We start from the raw sequence: 21,232 nt of genomic DNA, 5'->3' as shown, positions 1-21,232 counted from the left end.
GAGCCCTTGCCTGTAAAGTGGAAGTGGAAATGGCCGCCACCCAGGTAGAAACCCTCACTTAGGGCCTCATGGCCAGGCATCAGTGCTGTTGAGAGAGGGGCCAAGGTAAGCCATGGAGCCCTTGCCCGTCTTGGTATCCCACCATCACCAGGAGAGTGCTGCGTGGGCATCACACCCCTCACAAATGAACAAAGTGAGGCAGCAAAGGGCCTCAAGGTGAGTTAGGGTGAGGCCTCAGCTCTGCTGCTGCCCCTGCAGCCTGGGATGGGAGGGTAGCTAGTGGCCAACCCCAAGGACTCCAGGCTAGCGTCCCCTTACGTGGGTCCCGTGGCCTGCTCCCAGCCTGCATGCCACCTCATGGGGGTCCTCTGGGTGGCCCAGGGGCAAGATTGGCCCAGCAGAGCAGCTTGGTGTTACAGGGAAGGGAGGCACAGTCCACCACGCCAAACACCTGGGGCCCCACGTATATTTAATGATGTCTATTATTCCTGTTTTGTCTCTGGAAAGGACTGAGCAGCTGACAGGGGAGCCACAAACAGCCCGGAAGCTGGGCCTGGGCCTGCTCCACATTCCAGCTGGGCCCGGGGCCCCAGGGAGCTCTCTACCTCTCTTGACAGCCTCACAGAACCTGCTGCATCACTCCAAAAAGGCACACCTCCTCCAGGAAGCCTTCCCTGGTGCTCAGAAGTCTTACACCTAGGCTCTGCATTCACAAACTGTGCAACCTACACCAGCTTCTGAGGGACAGCAGAATACTGTCGGGGGGCCTGACACTGTCCCAGGCACACAGTAGGCACTCATCGAGCCCCTGCCAGCCCCTCTGCTCCTGGCTTCTGAGGCAACAGGAAATGATCAGCCACCTTATTCTCACAGGGGAGCTTCCCTGCCACCCAGATGGTCACAAGGGCCTCCTGGGATGCTGCCCACCTTGGCAGCCAGGCCCCTCTGGAGGGGCCAGTCTGGGCCTGACACCCATGACCAACGCCCTGGGCAGAGGCTGCCTGTGCATTCTCCTTGCCACCCATGGCCTGGGGCTGCCCTGGGGATCCAGGCGCCACCCTCTCCAACTCCCAGGCCCACTGCTACCCTCAATGCCTGACCTGTGCCCACCTGACTCAACCTGGCTACTGTTCAGCAAGTTTAGAAGTGTTCTCAGTCTGGACAGGAACGGTTTTCAATCCTTTATTTCAGAAAGGAGAGCCAGGAGAACTGGGGACTTAGAAAACAGATTCTAAACTCAAAAGTCCTTGGCCCAGAGCCAGGGTCTGGGGGTTTTGTGCTGGGCAGGGGCTGCCCTGGGAGGGTCAGAGAAGGGGAGGCACTTTTGGACACCCCTTAGGCTGTGGAGGATGTCAGCTGGGCCTTTGAAGCCACTAACCTCTACTTCTAATCCTGGAGAGCCCTGAGTGGAGGACCCAAGGGGGTTTCTTCCTGGAAAAGCCCCCACCCCAAGTGTCAGAGAAGCCAGCAGGAGCTGAGGGAGGGAGGTGCTGTAACGGCAGCTACAGCCTCCAGGGACTCAGGCAGGCCCAGCTTCCTGCCTGGCACTGAACATGCCATCTGCTTTAGGCCCCGGCTGGTAGGCAGGTGGGCAGCTTGCTCCCTCAGCACAGGGGCCGGGGGCACAGATGCAGGCCCAGCACTCCAAACTCAAACCCCACCCCGAGAGGCCTCAGTCTTACGGGAAATGCCTCCAGCCGAACCCCTCTGCCCCAATGCACTCTTCATCTGCCTACTGAAGAAACTTCTGGAAATACAGAGACTTTGAGGAACCCCTTCCTGGGGTGTGTGTATTTGTATTTTTCTGTTTGGGTGTTTGGGTGTTGCAGTAGGACCAACGCCCCAAGGAGATGAGGCACGTGGGCTGGAGGGCTGGCAGGCGCCATTACTTCTTCACGATCTGGATGACGTCCTCATGCTCCATGGTGTGGGTCAGGCCCACCCTCTGCGGACTGTACTTAGTGCTGGTGCCCTGGGTGAGGAATGGGGGCAGAGGGGTCACCTCAGCCTGAACTGGCCAAGGGCAAGGCCAAGAAAGATATCCCTGGGGTGTGTGTCCTGGGGGTGAATGCTGGTGTAAGGTGGGGGCCCCAGGCAGCAGGATGTCCGCAGTGGTCTGACCATCCTTGACCTCAAAGGTGGGGGAGGGCCAAGCACAGTGGCTAATGCCTGTAATCCCAGCACTTTTGGAGGCCAAGATGGGAGGATCATTTGAGCTCAAGGATCACCTGAGCTCAGGAGTTCCAGACCAGCCTGGGCCAGATAGCGAGATCCCGTCTCCATGAAAAATTAGCCAAGCATGCTGGTGAGTGCCTGCAGTCCCAGCTACTTGTGACACAGAGGTGGGAGGATTGCTTGAGCACAGGATGTCAAGGCTGCAGTGAGCCATGATTGTGCCACTGCACTCCAGCCTGGGAGACAGAGCCAGACCCTGTCTCAAAAAAAAAAAGAAAAAAGAAAAAGGGTGGGGAAGGCCCAGGTCCAGCCTGGGTTGGCACGTACGTTCTATGGAGGACAGACACACAGTCATGCCAATCCCCACAGGAAGGACAGGAACACCATGCAGAGGAACGTGAACGCCTTGCTCCATGCCTAACCCGGGGGCTCTGCTGGGTCTAACCCCCTTCCTGCCTCTCATCCAGACACTTACCCATACCAGGGCATACTTGAACTGGCTGGCGAGTGACCGGTGGATGCGGTGGCACTGGAGGACAGGAGAGAGACAGACAGAGAGGTGAGGTTCCACCTAACCGCATCCCAAGCTCAGCTGCACTGTCTCTCACTCATCCTGGCCCCACCTGTGGCCTGACGCCTCCCACACATCACATCACCCCAACTCCCAGGGCAGCATACACCCTCCAGTGGTCCTTGGTAGGGATGAAGGGAGGGGCAGCCAGCATTTGCCCTGAGAGTGTGGACCTCTGGTTGCCACGCTGATGGTGGGACAGTGGAGGGCAGCGGGGAAGGGACTCTGCAATTGTGCGATGTGGCTCCTCCCCCCACATGCCCACAAGTCTTCCAGGCCCCAGTGGGAGACAAAATGCCTCAGCCCAGTGTCCCGGGGGCGGAGGCGGTGCCAGGCCTGCAGGTACACTTCCCCGACAGAGATGGGAAGGTGGCTGATTCTGGCCTGCAAATGGGTCTTACATTTTACTCAGCTTGCCACTTGTGAGTGTCTGAAGGGATTCAGGAGGGTAATCGTGAGTCTCCTTGGCTCCTCCTGCTGTGATCTCAAGCCTAGGTCTTAGAGAGATGGGACTTTGCGTGGCCTCATTTGTTCAACACCTCCAGGGTGGCACCCAGAAACCTGGGGCTGGGCTTGCAGAAGGAATGAATGCATGAGACCAGATTGCAAGCCCAGCCACCAGTGTCATAAGGGACTAGAGGGACAGTGGCGCCTACAGTGTCCCTTGCTTCCATGATACGGATCCCAAGAAGAAATCAGCTTGAGGAAAATAACACCTGGGAAAGCAGCAGCCCAGAAGGACGGCCATGTGACCCAACACTTGGCCACCACCGGTGCCTGCAGGGTCATGTTCAGGTGACAGAATTCTGGACAGAGAAAGGCAGCCTCATGCTCCCTGAGCCCAGAGCACCTCCCCTGGGGCCTGTGCATGCCTGCTCCCCTATCTGGGATGCTCCCCACCCCAACTCTTCACTGCCAGACCCGCTAGTTCTACAAGCCGGCTCAGGTCACCTCCTTGAAACCTCTGTCCTGACTTCTGTGTTGAGCTAGCGCCACTCCCCACTCCTTGACTGACGCCTGAATGGCATGGGAGCAGGGTTACTGGCATCTGTGCACTACAGGCAGCGTGCTAAGTGCCCTACATGCTGGACTTCATTCAACGCGTCTTCCTGACTACCCAGGGGGCAGGCAGCATATCCCCCATCACAGGAGAAGTTGGAGGCACAGCACATGGCTAGGAAGGGGTGCCGCAGACACAGCCCCAGACTGTCCAACTCCAGAGCCTGTGTGTCAGCATCTGAGATTGAGACCAGCAGAGCCCACCCCTGGCCCAGGGCACCTCAGGCAGAACAGAGCTCCAAGGGGCACACAGAGCTCCCACCCCTTGTTAGGGCAGGTCTTGTCAACTCACCACGTGCTCCACTGAGGCCCCTTTCCGGAGAATGATGGCGTCTGTGAAGTCCGGCCTCTCTGCAGGGTGAGATGGGGATAGCGTCAACCACACACGAGGACCTACACTGCCACCTCATGATTCTGCCCGAGGGAAGAGCTGGCTGCAGAGGCCCTTTCGGTCTCCTTGCCTTGGCCTAACGTCCCCCATATCCAGCACGCCCTCCACATATATCCCTGCGCCATCTTCTACAAGCCTGACTTGAACACAGTGACTCAAAAGAAATCAAAGTCCAGGATCGCACTGCCTGCCACCCATCTGCCATGATGGCAGTGACAGAGACCAGGATCTAGACTGAATAGGTGGGGCCTGAAGGGATGCTGGAGTCTCGTGAGGGAAAGTGTAGCTCGCTCCTTGCTGCCAAGGTCGGGGTTAATGCAAAGTGCTCTGAATTCAGCAGCTAGGACCCCAGGGCCTATGTGTGTGTGCACCCACCAGGAAGATGGGTGGGGGTCAGACATGGGGAGGGCTCTTCTGGATTCAGGTCACTAATGCTCCTGCGGTGGGGACTGTCACTGTGAGGGGAGGTCAGGATGGCACTAACTGCTGCAACCGACGAGGACCCCGAGGTAGCCTTGCCGCACCGGGGCACCCTCAAAACCAGCAGTGCCCAGTGCTGAGTAGGGAAAAGAGCTGAGATGTGTCTAAATAAGCCAGGCCAGAGCTGGTGCTGGGGTCTCTGGGCACCACCCACAGGCCTGGCAGCCTTTTAGGGAGGATGAAGCTCAGCCTGTTTCTCAGCTACACGCAGTGTAACTCACGTCCTCTCTTCTTGGTGTAGATGCAGGTCAGGGCCAAGTACTCCCAAAGCATCTCCAGCAGGTAGTCCAAGTTCAGCTTCATGCCACAGCTGCAGAGAGAGGGAGGCGGCCAGTCAGGCAGAGTCCCCTGTGAGTTCAGAGGCTGGGTCTCCACTTCTCACTATTGGAGGGGACAATTTCCACTGGCCAGCATGGGCACCAAGGCCAGGTGGCTCGCCGGTGCCCACAGGGAAACAAGCCCATTACTCTTGATGGCAGCTTGATGTTTCTGCTGCCAGTACCTCTGGACACCAATCATGGTCACAGTCAACCAGGGTCAGCAGCTCTCCTGGGGGCTGGCAAGACTGTGCTCTGTGGAGGGTTGTAGCATGTGTATGATGAAGGGCTGCTATGGGGAGATGGCCAGGGGCTGTGACGGGACCAAGGGCAAAGGCTGGGACCCAGAGCTCATTCCTTGCAGAGAGGAGCTAGGGATTGCCAGGAAGTCCAGTAGGATTTTCAGCATGAAGAGCAGAGAACCAAGGCTCTGGAGGCACCAGGTCTATGGTGAACCGTGGTGTGTGACCCTGAGCTGTGTCCTAAACTCTGTGGAGCCGTTCTACGCACGAGCAGGTAAAGGTGTGGAGCTGTCAGCCCTGAGGATGGCAGCCCCTCTAAGGCCCGGGACACAGCAGGAGAGGAGCTGAGGCTGTGCTATGGGACGGACACTGCTGTTTGTGGTGGCTACAACCACCACAACATGGTCCTTGTACTCAGGCCAGGACCCTCAACCATCATCTGCACCGTCTAGCCTCTTGGTCCCTGAGCTCTCTGTACTGTCGGCTGAGCTTCACTGTGAAGCCGCAGAGCGCCGGCGTCAAGCCAGGAAACCAGAAAAGGGAAGCACCTGAGTCTGCCCCAGAGAGGAGCCTGCCAGGCGGTGCTGGCAAGTGAACAAACAGCCGGTGTGGGCGGTACCCTGGGACCCACCTTGCAAAGGAGGGCAGGAAGTAGGTGACCAGAGCCTGAGAACGTTAGTTCCCTTTCCCCTTTGAGCTGTAATCAGACAGATGCCACACTTTCCAGAGCACCAGGAGAGGTAGGCTGACACCCAGGGCTTCTTGTGGGGGGGGGCCTTGGTTCAGTACTAAGTTAAGAAGTTTCTTAACCATTCAATCTTGTTTGATGAAATCCTTCTGTTTTCTTAACCAGAGCCCACAAGACATCACCCACCCTGTCCATGGCAATTCACGACTGGAACAGGCCAATCCCTCCAGCAGCCATGAAGGGGACCCTTCTGCAGTGTCTCCTTGACCTCATGGACAAAGTCCTTTGCCCTGGGCAGGAAGCCCTGGGCTCTGTGAGGGCTGTGTGCTGCTGGAGGCTGTGCTGGCTTTTCCTCCTCCACAGCCAAAGTGGCTGGGAGGCCTGACGACTGGGGTCAGAACCCAGAGCAAGGACAGCAGAGTGGCAGGATGCTGGCAGCCTCACCTGATGACCACACTGTTTGGTTTTCGGGCCAGGCGGTCCACCTCTTCCATGGAGATCTGGTCGATTTTGTTATAAACCTGAGATTGAAAAGGTGGAGGCCAGTGCTGAGGACAGGAGCAAGGGATCCAGGAAAGGGCTCTCCATCGCCCTGTGCCGGCTGCAGCCCTTCCTCGGCGAGCTGCGCCTACGCCCTCCTCCCGCTTGCTGCCTCAGGGTGGGGAAGGCTGGGCTGGAACCCTGGTTTCAAGCTCTCCACATCTGCAAGATGCAAGCAGCCGCTGAGGTGAGGTGAAGGGAGGGGAGAGCCTCAGACTCTTTCCACTTCTCTCACAAGGTTCCAGAAGCTCAGGAAACGCACGTGGTGGAAAGGCCGAGTGGCCAGGCCAGGGCTCCCTTCTGCACTTACATACAGGCAGGGCATGTACACCCGGTTGCCCACGATCACATCGATGAACTCATCTGGGGAGCAGTCTTCTCGGAAGAGCACTTCTGCATTGAAGATCTCTGAGGGGCTCCGATTAAGGGACAATCTGTGCACCAGCTGCCCCTGTACCCCTCAGCAGAGGGCCCCAAAGAGCAGAGCAGGAAATATGCTAGATGCATGGGACCTTGGCGGTTATCTGCCTGTGAGGTTTTTTACAAGACTGGAAAGCTTTGGAAGCCCTCTCTTTTTTCTTCGCCAGAGGAACCACAGTATACAAAAGTTTCAAGTTTCAATCAATATAGGATTTCAATCTTGACGGCCAGACAGGCAGAAAAATGTACCTGCTAGAATCCCCTAGGCCTTTCAGGGGAAGCGTGGGTTTTAGTGCCAGGAGCATCTGAAAGCTGGTCTGACCCAGCTTCTCCCATGAAGGCCTCTCCACTGGGGGCCATGCTGCCTCTGCTCACACGCCTCTGGGAACGAGGGGCTCACATCTGACTCTAAGAGTTCTCTATATGCCAGGTGTAACTCTGCCCAAGGCCCTGCCCTGTCCCCCAGGGCCCCAGAACTCAAATGGCCCCCGACACTGCTTTAGACGTACCACCTGCTCCCTAGCTCTCCCTGAGGCTTCTCCAGGCTAGGAACCCCTAGTCTTCAGAGGCTGTTTCCCATGACGTCTTTTTCTTCCAGATGTCATGTGGCTACCACAGTGCCCAGCACTCGGTGAGGAGCCCAGAAGCCACTGTCAAGTGCATGGCTGCAGCCCTGGCGGTATGGAGCTTTCCCAGAGGCTGCTCAAATGGACGGGGGGTCAGTGGGGGTGACCTGCGGCCACCCTGGGCCTCGAGGCCTCCTGTCTTGGTCAGTCCTCCCACTGCCCTGAGAGTGGTGGCTGCCCTCCCTCCCTGTCTTTCAGGGAAGGATATTGTATTCGTGCAGGATGAGCTGCACCAGCTTTTCCGAGCACTGGGTCAGCGTGACTGTCGAGTTAAAGGAGATGCCGCCGCCTTTCTTGGGCTAAAGGAGGAGAGGGGGGCAGGGAGACCTGCTGACTGAGGGGCCACAGCAACGGCCGCATGGCCTCAATTGCTGGCCAACATACTCTCAAAACTGCCACACCCGCAGCCCGAAGGCCAGAGAGGTGCCTCACCTTGAAGTAGATGTTAGGCTTGTGCTTGTTGAGGCGGATGCCCACGGACTCCAGCTCCTTTTCCAGCAGAGACCTAGGCAGAGCACCCCACAGGCCCTCACAGGCGGTCCACAGAGCCAGGCCTCCTGTTCCACAGGACGTCACTCCCCACCCAGACATGGACTCTCTCCTCCACCCGCTTCCCCAGCAGCCCAGAGTACACTCCTTCCCAATGCCCGGAGCAGCTTCTAAGCTCTGCCACAGTCCCAGAGGGGGCTGGCCCGGTTTACAGTCGGGGTGCACAGGCAAGTGGTGGGGCCCCCACGAGGTGACCACGAGGGTACTCCTTCTGGTCCTGAGGAGGCAGGCCTGGCGTGCCCTGCTGCCAGGACGTGGGATGAACAATGCTTCTGGGCTCGGGGCTGGGCTCCTGGCAGGTTCTGGGCAGTGACGGGCACCTGTGCCGCTGTGAACAGGAAGCAGAGCCAGGCCAGGCCCCTTGGCCCCCAGCCCCGAGACGCCTCTGTGCTGGCTGGACACAAGCCTTCAGGAGAAGACGCTCTGGGCTGGGTGATGTTGGGTTTAGTCTGTGAAAAGTCCTACCACTACTCTCATGTGTGAAAGGGCCAAGCACCCACAGGACATCCAGTACGAGCTCAGGGACACACTGACCCTCCCCAGACATGTAAGCCTGCCCCATGCCCCACCCTGCAGACCTCTGCACCTCTCCCTTGGTGGCATCCAGCATCATGATGACGACATCGGCCGTGCGTGCCACAGCAATCACCTGCCGGCCACGGCCTTTTCCTGGATGGGTGGAGGGATGCAGTTACATACCTGGGCCCATGTGACCACTACCCTGCCCACGGCGCCCTGGACTCCTGCCCTTTACAGACCTGCCACGGCCTCTGCCACATACCAGCACAAGCTAAATGAGTTTCTTGGCATTTTTCTTAATCCACGTTTTACTCACAGAGACTTATTTCAGAAGGAAATCCGACACCACCACCATAAAACGAGTAACAGGATAATAATGGCTGTCCTACCCCCACCCCATCATGTGGCAGGCCCCAGGCTAAATGCTTCCTGAACATTTCCTCACTTCATCCTCAAAACAATGCTATAAAGTATTATCATGCCTATGCTATAGCTGAGGAAACTGAGGCTTGGCTTAGAGAGACCCAATCACTTGCCCAAGATCACAAAGCTAGTATGGTGCCAAGGATTTGAACTGGAGCCTGTCTTTTCTGGAAAGCGGGGTAATGGAGCAGGAATCCAGAGTGATCTCCATGACAGCCACACCCAATTTCAATAATCAGTAACAGAGCTCCATCCCGCCTCCCACACACCTGCCCTGCCTCCCACCTTGGGCTGCGCCTTCAATGATTCCAGGAAGGTCCAGGAGCTGGATGTTGGCACCTTTGTACTAGGACGCAGAAGAGAAGACAGGTAAGGCAAGGCTGGGCCTCCACTGGGAAGGTTCTGCCTGGACCTGGGACGTCTGCAATGGGTCTAGGGTTCAGGAGCTGAGGGAAACCCAGGTGCCAACCTGTGGCCAAGTCCAAGCTTCGTCACCACCCCAGCCCGGTGCTGACCACAGCCTGTGAGCTGAGTAGCCACCTAGGGAGGGCCCAGGATCTCCCAGTCCCACAACACTCATCGCTGATGGTACCAAGGCTTCACAAATACATTGCTTCACCGTGGAAAACTCAAGGCCACACACCCAGCTGCCCAAAGCAAACACAGCCCAAGGCAGTGAAGCTTCACGGGGAGGCAGGGGGATCCAGACAAGCAGCAATTAGTGGCCAGAGTTGCACTGGTGTTGGGGCACCAGGCAGAGTGGCCACATGCTGGCCTGACCTCCCGATTCCAGGCTCCACGAGGCATCTCTGGGGTCCAGCACCTAGGATCCCCAGAAGTGCCAGTGCTGGAGGGCAAAGCAGCTCAGTCAGGACACCCACCCTGACTCTCACACACGGTGGGCACGTGCGCAGGTGCAAACACAAGCACGCGCCCCTTCTCCTTCTGGGCCCAGCACACCCACTTACTTCAATGACCCCAGGAATACACGTCAGAGTGGTGAACTCATAGGATGCTGCTTCGCTGGCCGTGGAGGTCATCAGACTCAAGAATGTAGACTAGGAGAAAAAGAGGTCACTGCACTGAGGAGCCTTGTCCCTGCCTCCCAGGAGATGCTCCACAGGGCTGGGAGCCTTCAGGTGCAGGCAGCAGGAGAAGCCCCTCTCACTCTCGGCTTGGTGACTTGGGTGGCTCTGAAGAGACCTCCCAGCCAGGAGGTTCACCTCTGGCCCTGTCCCAGATGTGTCAGACAGCAGAGGACTCACCTGTTCCTTGCAGGCCTCAGGACTGTCTCAGGTAGAGGCAGGGATCTGGATCCTGAGGGGGTTCCCCACATACATCAGGAGCCTCCCCCAGCCCCACACAATCCTCCAGGCCTTCCTGGCCCCGGAGAACTTTGAGCAGCCAGCAGTCCCACGGCCCTCCCAGTACTCAGACGTGCTGCGCACCCAGAGAGGGTGTGAGGAGGTGTGCAAGGAGACACCAGCCTCCCAGGCTGAGACAGACAGGAGAGGTGTGTGAAGTGGGGAACTGGGAAGACGTGGCTGTGACCACTCAGACCACCATTCGCTGTGGCTGGGAGTTAGAGACACGTGGCTTTGAATCCTGCCTCTGCTGGGGTGTCCTGGAATTGGGCAGGAAACTCCATACTCTCAGCTTCAGGCTCTTCACATGCTGAATGGCCATGAATCCACTCCCTACCTCGCAGGACTGCACAGGGATTACAAAGATAAGGCCTGGGACGTGCTCACTCCAAACACTGTAACACCTCAGTGATAGATGCTGCAGCTGAGAAGGCCAGCTGAGCAGTGTGCAGACCCAGGCAGGGAGGAAAGCCAGCCCCATGGCTCCTGCCCCACTCTCATCAGCAGGGCCCCAGGAACAGGAAGCCTGAGACTGAGTTGCAGGTCCGGGTATCCAGACCCTGCCTCCTGGCTGGCTGGCAGGAAGACTGAGGGCACGCCTCCCCAATGCACCCTCAGACCTCTGAAGCCCAGAATGTGGCATGTGATGGAAATACGTCAGATCCTCAAATCCAGAAACCCTCAGCCTTGGGGACCTCCTGGAAACGCAAGAAATGATGAAAACCTGGTGGAGTGGACAGGTATGGATACTCAGGGTGGCCCTGAGAACAATGACTGTTGAGACACCCAGCAACCAACATCAGGGTCACGCCCTGATTCTGCCTGGGCCCTGTGAGTGACAGACCTGGGCCCTCCCATGGCGGGAGAACCTATACTCCCACGAAGGCAGGTGGGATCCGTCACGGGCTCAGACTTCAAGGGTAACTCTTGGTAACTAGAGCTGCTTCTCTATCAATCTCTCTCTTCCTCTGATACATAGGCAGATGATACAACAAACAAAACTAAACACTGCCCAGCCTGCACCAAGCACTCAGGAAAAGGGAGCTGTTACCACAGTAACGAAACTGGGTGTGGGCTCAAGCCGTCCAGCTGGACTGAGTTAGAAGCTGCTCCCCAGCACCTGTCCAGGAGCTTGGTTGTTACTGGCCTGGCCTATATTCCAGCAACCTCTCCACTGTGGCGCTTTCACCTTGCCCCGCTCTAGCCTGCTATCTACACAACAGCCAGAGAGATTCTGCAAAAAAGTAAGTCAGCGCCCAGATGGTGGTTTTTAATGCTATTCTCCAATTAAAGGAACCAGGGCTCCTTGGAGAAATGGCAGATTCTAGGCCAGGGCAGGGAATATACAAAATGAGCCTGGGACATCTTGCAGTGTCAGAAAGTAAAGAAATGCTGGAAAAACTCAATGGTGGAAGTACATCAAAGATGCCAACTAAAATAGCTCCAAAGCTAAAACAATTTGAGCAGCAAAAGGACATGGTAAGGGTTTAGACCGCAGAGCGCAAAAATAACCCCCACAAGTCCATACAGATATCAATAAACGATTGAATAAAACAAATGAATGGGAGAGGAGAGAAATCTCCCATGCAGAATTCCAAACAGTTTCTGTCGACGCTCCCCTCAAGGCGGCCGTGGAAGTGGGCTGCACAGTCACCTCCCTGCCCAGATCATGGCGTGGCAAGGGGAGAAGAAAGCTTCTTCACGGTGGAAAAACCGGACGCACCTCAGCCAAGCAGTCAAGGTCAACATCAGCAGGGATACGTGGTGGTGACAGTACGTGCCCTTCGTGTGATGTGATAAAAATAGCACTTTACCTCTGTGGTCTTCCTTGCTAAACTATATCCCCAGACTAACCACGAGAAAAACACCAGACGAACCCCAACTGAAGGACTTTCTACAGAATATGGGAATGGTACTCCTCAAAACAGTCAAGGACATCAAATCAAGGCATGTCTAGGAAACTGTCTAGAAGAACCTAAGGAGACATAACAACTCAATTGCGATGTGGGATCTCGGGACAGAAGAAGGACAGTGGGGAGGAGCTAAGGAAATCTGCATAAAGCAAGACTTGAGGCAGTAACAGATCAACACTGATAGGTACAAAATGTTAACCGCAGGGCAAACTGGGTGTGGAGTATATGGGAACTCTGTACTACCTTTGCAATTTTTCTGTAAATCCAAGACTATTCTTTTTTTTTTTTTTTTTTTTTTTTTTAGACGGAGTTTCGCTCTTGTTGCCCAGGCTGGAGTGCAATGGCGCGATCTCGGCTCACCGCAACCTCCGCCTCCTGGGTTCAGGCAATTCTCCTGCCTCAGCCTCCTGAGTAGCTGGGATCACAGGTATGCGCCACCATGCCCAGCTAATTTTTTGTATTTTTAGTAGAGACGGGGTTTCACCATGTTGACCAGGATGATCTTGATCTCTTGACCTCGTGATCCACCCGCCTCGGCCTCCCAAAGTGCTGGGATTACAGGCTTGAGCCACCGCGCCCAGCATTTTTTTTTTTTTTTTTTTTTGAGACAGAGTTTCGCTCTTGTTACCCAGGCTGGAGTGCAATGGCGCGATCTCGGCTCACCGCAGCCTCCGCCTCCTGGGTTCAGGCAATTCTCCTGCCTCAGCCTCCTGAGTAGCTGGGATTACAGGCACGAGCCACCATGCCCAGCTAATTTTTTTTTGTATTTTTAGTAGAGACGGGGTTTCACCATGTTGACCAGGATGGTCTCGATCTCTCGACCTCGTGATCCACCCGCCTCGGCCTCCCAAAGTGCTGGTATTACAGGCTTGAGCCACCGCGCCCGGCTAATCCAAGACTATTCTAAAATAAAAAGTTTGTTTTAGGCCGGGCTTGGTGGCTCATGCCTGTAATCCCAGCACTTTGGGAGGACGAGATGGGTGGATCACCTGAGGTCAGGAGTTCAAAACTAGCCTGGCCAACATGGTGAAACCCTGTCTCAACTAAAAATACAAAAAATTAGCCACGTGTGGTGGCCAGTGCCTGTAATCCCAGCTACTTGGGAGGCTTAAGCAGGAGAATTACTTGAACCTGGGAGGCGGAGGTTGCACTGAGCTGAGATCTGGCCCCATTGCACTCCAGCCTGGGCGACATGACTGAAACTCTGTCTCAAAAAAAAAAAAAAAGTTTATTTTAAAAAAGCCGATCAGATATATCTCTTTTCTGCTCAAAACCCTGCAATGATGTTTATCTTATTTCTCACATAAAAAGTAAATCAATATAGATCGTACATTAAGCAGAGCAACTTTCAGAACACACCTTCTAAAAACTCTGCAGTTTCATTCTTCAATCCAAGCCACGGTCATTCTGGCCGCCCAGAAGTCCCTATCCTCTCTGTCTTCTGCCCTCCTCGTGCTCCTCAGGGAGCCACCTGGGACCCCCTGGACACACCCAGCAAGTGCCTGCCTAAGCACCTCTGTGCTCACTGTTCCCTCTGTCTGGAATGTTCTCACCCAGGACTCTGAAAGCTCCCTCACTTCCTTCAGGCTCCTGCCCAAACTCACTCGCCAGAGAAACCAGCCGGGACCCTTGTAACTAGCAGACCTTCGACCTGTCACTCACCAGGCCCTGCTTCTCACCACTTGAGGCACCTCATCTTTATTTACTGTACTTTCTCTTCAAGAATCGGAAATCTATGTGGGCGAGGACAGAGCTCTGTCTTGTTCCTGCTGTGTCTCTAGTCTCTGGCACAGTGCCCAGCACATGACACACGCTCGAGATATACACTCAAGAAGTATTTGTGTGTGATGGCTGGGTCGGAAGACCAAGTAGGGCTACATCTCCTGGCAAGAGGAAAGAGCGTCCTTCACGTTAGGAAGATAAAGGGCTGGGATCTGACCCTGGGGGAGACCGGGTCTTCTGTGTCCCCGGAACTAAGCAGAAAGGCAGCGAGGGGAGCCTGGATGGTCACCTGTTTGAAAGACGACTTCCTGCCTTCCTCCCCCAGGCCCACAATGACCATCACTGACCTTACCCACAGAGGGAAATCCAATCAGCGCCACTCGGGCATCGCCCGACTTCATGACATCAAAGCCTTCTCCTTTGGATGAGGCGGATTTGGATGGTTCCAGGAGCTGGGCCCGATACTTGGCGAGCTTGGCTTTCAGCAGGCCCAGATGATACTCAGTGGCTAAAGGACGGAAAGCAAGACAGAAGGTGAGTGGCCAGGGTGTCCCAGCCCAGGTGTTAGGCACGACCCACACATCGCCAAGTGCTGGCTGGGAAGCAACCGCTGTCAAGGAGATCAGGAGAAAAAAAAAACCACCCCTCAGCTATAAAAAGGCCCGCCTGGCTTCCCAATCCAGTCTCTTTGTTGAGACCTCACCACCCTATTGAGAACCAATGGTTCTCAACAGAGGAGACACCATTCCTTGCGGGGCATTCTGGGAGATGTTTGCTGTTCACTTTGATGAAGTCCTCATTGGTATGTATTGGGCAAGGGACAGGAAAACCAGCTGCACCATAAGGTGAGTCAGTCCTGCATAGCTGAGGAGAATCTGTCCCAAGTCCATGACTTGTCACATCCCAAAGGCACCCACAGAGGGAAAACCTGGGTTAGGACCGCTGGGCCTAAAACCCAGCTCTGTTTACATACGAACAGGACATTTTCTGCAGTGTTAATATTCACTGAAATTCCCAGGAATGCAACTATTGTACATATGAAGGGAAGACTATGTCATGCTTGTCTGAAGCTTTGCCTAGAGCTGCTCGCCATTCTGGGATCCCACCTGGCAGCACCTCTTGTAGGGTAACCCAGTGGCCAGCACAACACACCTGCATCGTGGCCGGCACCGCCCCAGTGATTCTACCTAGAGGCCTGAGCACTGCACTGCTCCAGGGTAACTTCGTTATATCCTGGCAGCGCTCCAGCTTTCACGTGTTGAAAAAAATACCATTTTCATTACAAATTACTTTCCTTTTTCTTCTCCTTTATATTACTATTAGGGTATTACACTGGTTTTTTTCCAGATTCTATGGGCACATAAGTTACATTACTGATGAGGAATTTTACTTCAGGACCGTAAAGCATGTTACAAACTCTTTGCTATAAACTGTGGCTGTGGTTGAGACTGAGAACCAGGATGCTATGTGACCTGGCTCCTGGCTACTTCAATATACTCTGCTACGTTCCAGACCCAGTGGCTTTCTCCTCTCTCCTTTTTTTAAGAGATGGGGTCTCATTCTATCACTCAGAGTAGAGTTCAGCAGCACAATTATAGCTCACTACAGCCTGGAACTCCTGCCTCAGCCCCCTGAATAACTAGGACTACAGGCATGCACCACCAGGCCTGACTAATTTAAAAAATTGTTTCTGGGCCAGGCGAAGTGGCTCACACCTGTAATCCCAGCACTTTGGGAGCCTGAGGCGAGTGGATCACAAGGTCAAGAGTTCAAGACCAGCCTGGCCAACACAGTGAAACCGTCTCTAATAAAGACACAAAAATTAGCCAGACACGGTAGCACACACCTGTAGTCCCAGCTACTCGGGAGGCTGAGGCAGGAGAATAACTTGAACCTGGGAAGCGGAAGTTGCAGTGAGCCGAGACCGCGCCACTGCACTCTAGCCTGGGTGACAGAGTGGGACTCAGTGTCAGGGAGGGGGGAGGAATTGTTTTTGTAGAGATGGGGTGTTGCTATGTTGCCCAGGCTAATCTTAAACTCCTGGCTGTAAGCAATCATCCTGCCTCAGCCTCTCAAAGCGCTAGGATTATAGGTTGAGACACTGGGGTTACGGGCACACACTACCACGCCCAGCTAATTTTTATATTTTTAGTAGAGATGGTTTCACCATGTTAGCCAGGATGGTCTCCATCTCTTGGCCTGATGATTCACCCGCCTCGGCCTCCCAAAGTGCTGGGATGATAGGCATCTTTTTTTTCTTTTCTAGAACATGCTGACCTCATTCCTTCCTCGGGACCTTCACACTGGCGATTCTCTCCATTTCAACAAGATCTTCGTGGAGCTGGTTCCTTCCCATCATTTGAGGTGCAGTTCAAATGTCACCTCTTCAAAGAGGCCTCCCCCGCCCAGTCTCGGGGTGGTGTCCTACAGAGGTTGAGAGCTTGTGTCAGAACTCCACCCTGCCATTACTGGGGCCATTTTACTTTGGAAAAGTTAGTCTTCTTGTGCATCAGTTTCTTAATCTGCAAATAAGGTTATTAACAGTAGTAACTACTTAGGCAGATTTCTTTTCTTTCTTTTCTTTTGAGACAGAGTTTCGCTCTTCTTGCCCAGGCTGGAGTGCAATGGCACAATCTCGGCTCACCGCAACCTCCGCCTCCTGGGTTCAAGCGATTCTCCTGCCTCAGCCTTCTGAGTAGCTGGGATTACAGGCATGTGTCACTATGCCCAGCTAATTTTTTGTATTTTTAGTAGAGATGGGGTTTCTCCACATTGGTCAGGCTGGTCTTGAACTCCTGACCTCAGGTGATCCGCCCACCTAGACCTCCCAAAGTGCTGGGATTACAGGCATAAGCCACCAACAAGAGACTTGCTGTGTCACCCAGGCTGGAGTGCAATGGCGCCATCTCAGCTCACTGCAACCTACACCTCCTGGGCTCAAGTGATTCTCCTGGGTCCACCTCCTGAGCAGCTGGGACTACAGGCCTATACCAACATGCCTGGCTAATTTTTGTATTTTACAGATGGTGTTTTACCATGTAGCCCAGGTTGGTCTCCAACTCCTGACTTCAAGTGATCCACCGACCTTGGCCTCCCAAAATGCTGGGATTACAGACATGAGCCACTGTGACTGACCATACTTCAGCAGATTTCTGATAGTGGAATGCTAAAGAAGGCTTACAGAAAGAACCAAGAACATCGCTTAGCACACAGTAAGCACCCAATAAAAGTTGGCTATAATCTACAGTAAATTCCACCCTTCCCCAGGCCCCTTCCTGCCTCATGAGCCAGTTTCCTGTCTTCTCAACCCTGAAAACTATCTTATTTCTTTACTTCCCTGACTCCCATAGGTCAGGAAATGGGACTGGATCATTTCCTGGGACTGTGCTTCCAGCATAGGGCCCAGGTACACAGGAAATATTTTATCAGGTAAGTAAGTGAATTGATAGCAGTGAGAAAGGGTTGAGAACGGGTTCTGCAGCTGGGCGTGGTGGTTGAGGCCTGTCATCCCAGCACTCTGGGAGGCTGAGGAGGGAGGACTGCTTGAGGCTGGGAGTTCAAGACCACTCTGGGCAACACCGTGAGACTGTGCCTCTATAAAAAACACAAAATTAGCCCGGTGTGGTGGTGCATGCCTGCAGTCCCAGCTACTCGAGAGGTGGAGGTGGGAGGACTGCTTGAAAGCAGAAGTTTGAAGTTATAGTGAGCTATGAATACAGCCTGGGCAACAGAGCAAGACTGTCTCAGAAAAAAAAAAAAAAAAAAAAAAAAAAAGGATTCAGTGATAGTCACATACACATGGCCCTTACTGCCATCTCAGCTCCTAAAATTCTGAGCATCTCTGAGGGGAAGGACTAGGTTTTAATCACCTTTTCATCTCCTTTGTCTACCACTGCAAAGTGGCAGCCTCTCCAGCCTCCCTACGAGTTTCCTTGGGGCTTACAGGTAATATTCCACACAGCAGCGAGAGGGAACTTTCAAGACATAAGTCAGAATAGACCCTCCCCGGCTTCCCACCCTGCACCAGCTCCCATTGGCTTAGAACGCAGGAGTCTTTCCCATGACCCGTGGCTCTGCATGATCAGCTCCCTCCTGTCCTGTCACTACACCCCAGCCACAGTCCTGTTGGTCTCTAAACAGCCAAGTTTGTTCCCACCTCAGGACCTTTGCACTAGCTGCTCTTTCTGGCAGGAACACTCTTCCCCCAGATGTTTGCGTGGCTGGTTCCTTCTTCTCATTCAGGTCTTAGCTCAAATGCCCCATCCTCATGGTGGTCTTCTCTATCGTTCCAGCTAAGCAGGCCCAATCCCCAGCCCCTCCCCACCCCCAATACCCTGCTGTATCACCCTGGTTTGTCTTCATAGCACATATGGCATTATCTTATTTATTTGGTTTGTGGTTTCCAGACTGTCAACCAGAAGGTCAGACTGAAGGGCTGGGATATGCCTGCTATGTTCACTGCTTTAACCACAGTGCCTAGCATGCAGTAAAGGCTTAGGAAAGATCAGCTGGGGATGGTGACTCACGCCTGTAATCCCAGCACTTTGGGAGGCCAAGGCGGGCAGATCACCTGAGGTCCAGAGTTCGAGACCATCCTGGCCAATATGGCAAAACCCCATCTCTACTAAAAAAGGACAAAAATTAGCCATGCATGGTGGCACATGCCTGTAATCCCAGCTACTTGGAGGCTGAGGCAGGAGAATCACTTGAACCTGGGAAGCAGAGATTGCAGTGAGTCCGGATGGCACCACTGCACTCCAGTCAGGGTGAGCAAAATTCTGTCTCAAACAAACAAAAAAAGATTTACAGAAGGAATGAGTCATAAAGGGCCCTCAACTCCTTGGCCTTCAAACCTAAATGGAACCAAGGGAGTGCGGGCACTGGGACCAGCCATCCAGTGTTTCTTGCTTCCTGCTCCCACAAGCCTGAGTGGCTAGGCACTAGTCTGTCCAGTTTCACTCCCATGACTCCTCCATACCCCCTTCTGATGTAGATTCTTCTCACTGTCCCATGAACACACCCTGCTCACTCCCACGTCTTTGCCTCAGTAGTGCCCCCCACCTGGGATACTCTTCCAACAACCAGCTCAAGTCCCACCTCCTCCTGGTGTCACCGTTCTTCTCTCCTCACCTCTCTTCTCTGAGCTCCTCCAGCCCTTACAACCTGAAGTCCAAATCTGAGGCTTCATTATGTACTATCTACGCTGGGGCGTTTACTTTAAATACTGTGTGCTCATCATGTGCCCAGTGCTTTGTAAAGGCCATCTATTTTTTTTTTTTTCTTTGAGACGGAGTTTCACTCTTGTTACCCAGGCTGGAGTGCAATGGCACGATCTCGGCTCACCGCAACCTCCGCCTCCTGGGTTCAAGCAGTTCTCCTGCCTCAGCCTCCTGAGTAGCTGGGATTACAGGCACGCGCCACCATGCCCGGCTAATTTTTTGTATTTTTAGTAGAGACGGGGTTTCACCATGTTGACCAGGATGGTCTCGATCTCTTGACCTCGTGATCCACCCGCCTTGGCCTCCCAAAGTGCTGGGATTACAGGCTTGAGCCACCGGCAAGGCCATCTATTTTAACTCAGCTGTGAGCTAAGACGGAGCAGGGGAATATTGCCCCATTTACACGTGAGGGCACTGAGGCTCCACGGAGTGAAGTGACTTTCCAATATTTTACAGAAGGTACGTGGTGGACCTGGGGTTCAAATCCAGGCCTTCCCGACTCCAGAGCCTGAATCCCTCGCTCCAGTGGGCTCTCAGCTTCTGGGTGAGGCTGTTCCTGAGAGGCCTCCTCTTGCGCTTCCCAAAGCAACAGGGGAGACCACCAAAGGCCCAGACCTAGCCATCAGGGGACTGGGGTTTGAACCCCAGTCGGGCCTCTCTCTGGGTCAGATGTTTCCTCTGTGAGCTGGGATCACTCTGCTCTGGCACACGGTCTGGTACTGATCAGATCTCTTTGGGGCCGTTTGCCGTCAGACCTGCGCGTGAGACCCGCTCCCGCCTGGCCCTGCCTTGGGCGCACAGGGCGGCCTCGGCACTTGTCTGGCAACTTCTCCGCGGCCTCGGACCCTGCCCCAGCATTACTGCTGGAGTTGTTCCCCCATTTTACAGACAGGAAAACTGAGGCGGGCAGAAAGAAAGACCCCCGCCCGGCCGGCCCTCACCCTTGTTCTTCTGCGTCCGAGCGATCTCCTTCTCGATCTCCGAGATCTTCTCTAAGATCCCCATGGCGGCAGCAGAGTTGGGCGTACGGACGGCCGCTGCGGAGGCACCGGGAATTCCGGTCTGTCGGCGGCAACAGAAAAGCGTGCGCCCGGAAGCCGAGGAGAACAGCGTTCTCGTGGGCGCCTGGTGCTCCGGGATTAAGAGTCCGGGCGGGCGCCGTCGAGCCGAGTGCCAGACACTGTCGGTTCCGCCCGCTGGGCCGGCCAGGCTGTGGACCCGCTGGAAAGGGCCGGGCGTGTGGTCCTGGCCCGCGGCTGAGTCTGGCAGGAGCAGGCACCGAATAGAGGGAATCTGCCCGCGAGGAGCCCTGAACTGCGGGTCCCTGAGCGCAGCTGATTGGCAGTGTAATGAAGAGAAGCTGAACCGAAAGCCTGGTGGCTCTCATTTTATACTATAAATGGAGGTGACCCATCTTCTGGCTTCCCTGGGCCACGTTGGAAGAATTGTCCTGGACCACACGTAAAATACACAAACAGTAGCCGATGAGCTTAAAAAAATCATCAAAAAAATCTCGATGGTTTTTTGTTTGTTTCTTTTGTTTTTTGAGATGGAGCCTCACAGTATCACCCAGGCTGTAGTGCAGTGGCCTCGGCTCCCTGTAGCTTCCGCATCCTGGGTTCAAGCGATTCTCCTGCCTCAGCCTCCCGAGTAGCTGGGATTACAGGCGCCCACCACCACGCTCAGCTAATTTTTGCCTTTTTAGTAGAGGCAGGGTTTGGCCATGTTGGCCAGGCTGGTGACGAACTCCTGACCTCAAGTGATCTGCCCGCCTCAGGTTCACAAAGTGCTGGGATTGCAGGTGTGAGCCACTGCACCCGCGTGAATTTCGTAATGTTTTAAGAAAGTTTATGAATTTGTGTTCGGCCACATTCAAAGCTGTCCTGGGCCACATGTGGCTGCAGGTCTCAGGTTGGACAAGCTTGAAGAGGTTCAAAGCGGATCCCCAAGATCTACCAACTGCACTCCAGCCTGGGCAACAGAGTGAGACCCTGTCTCAAAAAAAGAAAAAAGA

At 54.5% G+C, this 21,232-nt stretch overlaps 1 protein-coding gene across 1 annotated transcript; it reads right to left on the bottom strand.

The window, feature by feature from the left end:
* Nucleotides 1–1,157: 1,157 nt before the first annotated feature.
* DRG2 (developmentally regulated GTP binding protein 2) lies at nt 1,158–20,339 on the bottom strand. The gene is made up of 13 exons (XM_003929309.4): nt 20,160–20,339; nt 14,347–14,507; nt 9,969–10,058; nt 9,286–9,346; nt 8,637–8,727; nt 7,942–8,014; nt 7,718–7,808; nt 6,774–6,871; nt 6,368–6,444; nt 4,898–4,986; nt 4,098–4,156; nt 2,651–2,704; nt 1,158–1,972 (listed from the first exon to the last, which is right to left on the bottom strand). Exons 1-13 carry the CDS (start codon nt 20,221–20,223, stop codon nt 1,886–1,888), a joined length of 1,095 nt encoding a protein of 364 aa, XP_003929358.1. The 5' UTR covers nt 20,224–20,339; the 3' UTR covers nt 1,158–1,885.
* Between the last annotated feature and the right edge of the window lie 893 nt (nt 20,340–21,232).

This window comes from Saimiri boliviensis, chromosome 17, assembly GCF_048565385.1.
Source record: "Saimiri boliviensis isolate mSaiBol1 chromosome 17, mSaiBol1.pri, whole genome shotgun sequence".
In the NCBI taxonomy this organism is placed as follows: domain Eukaryota; kingdom Metazoa; phylum Chordata; class Mammalia; order Primates; family Cebidae; genus Saimiri; species Saimiri boliviensis.
The sequence above is the reverse complement of the archived record's forward strand: the minus strand, read 5'-3'. Positions and strand labels throughout refer to the sequence as shown.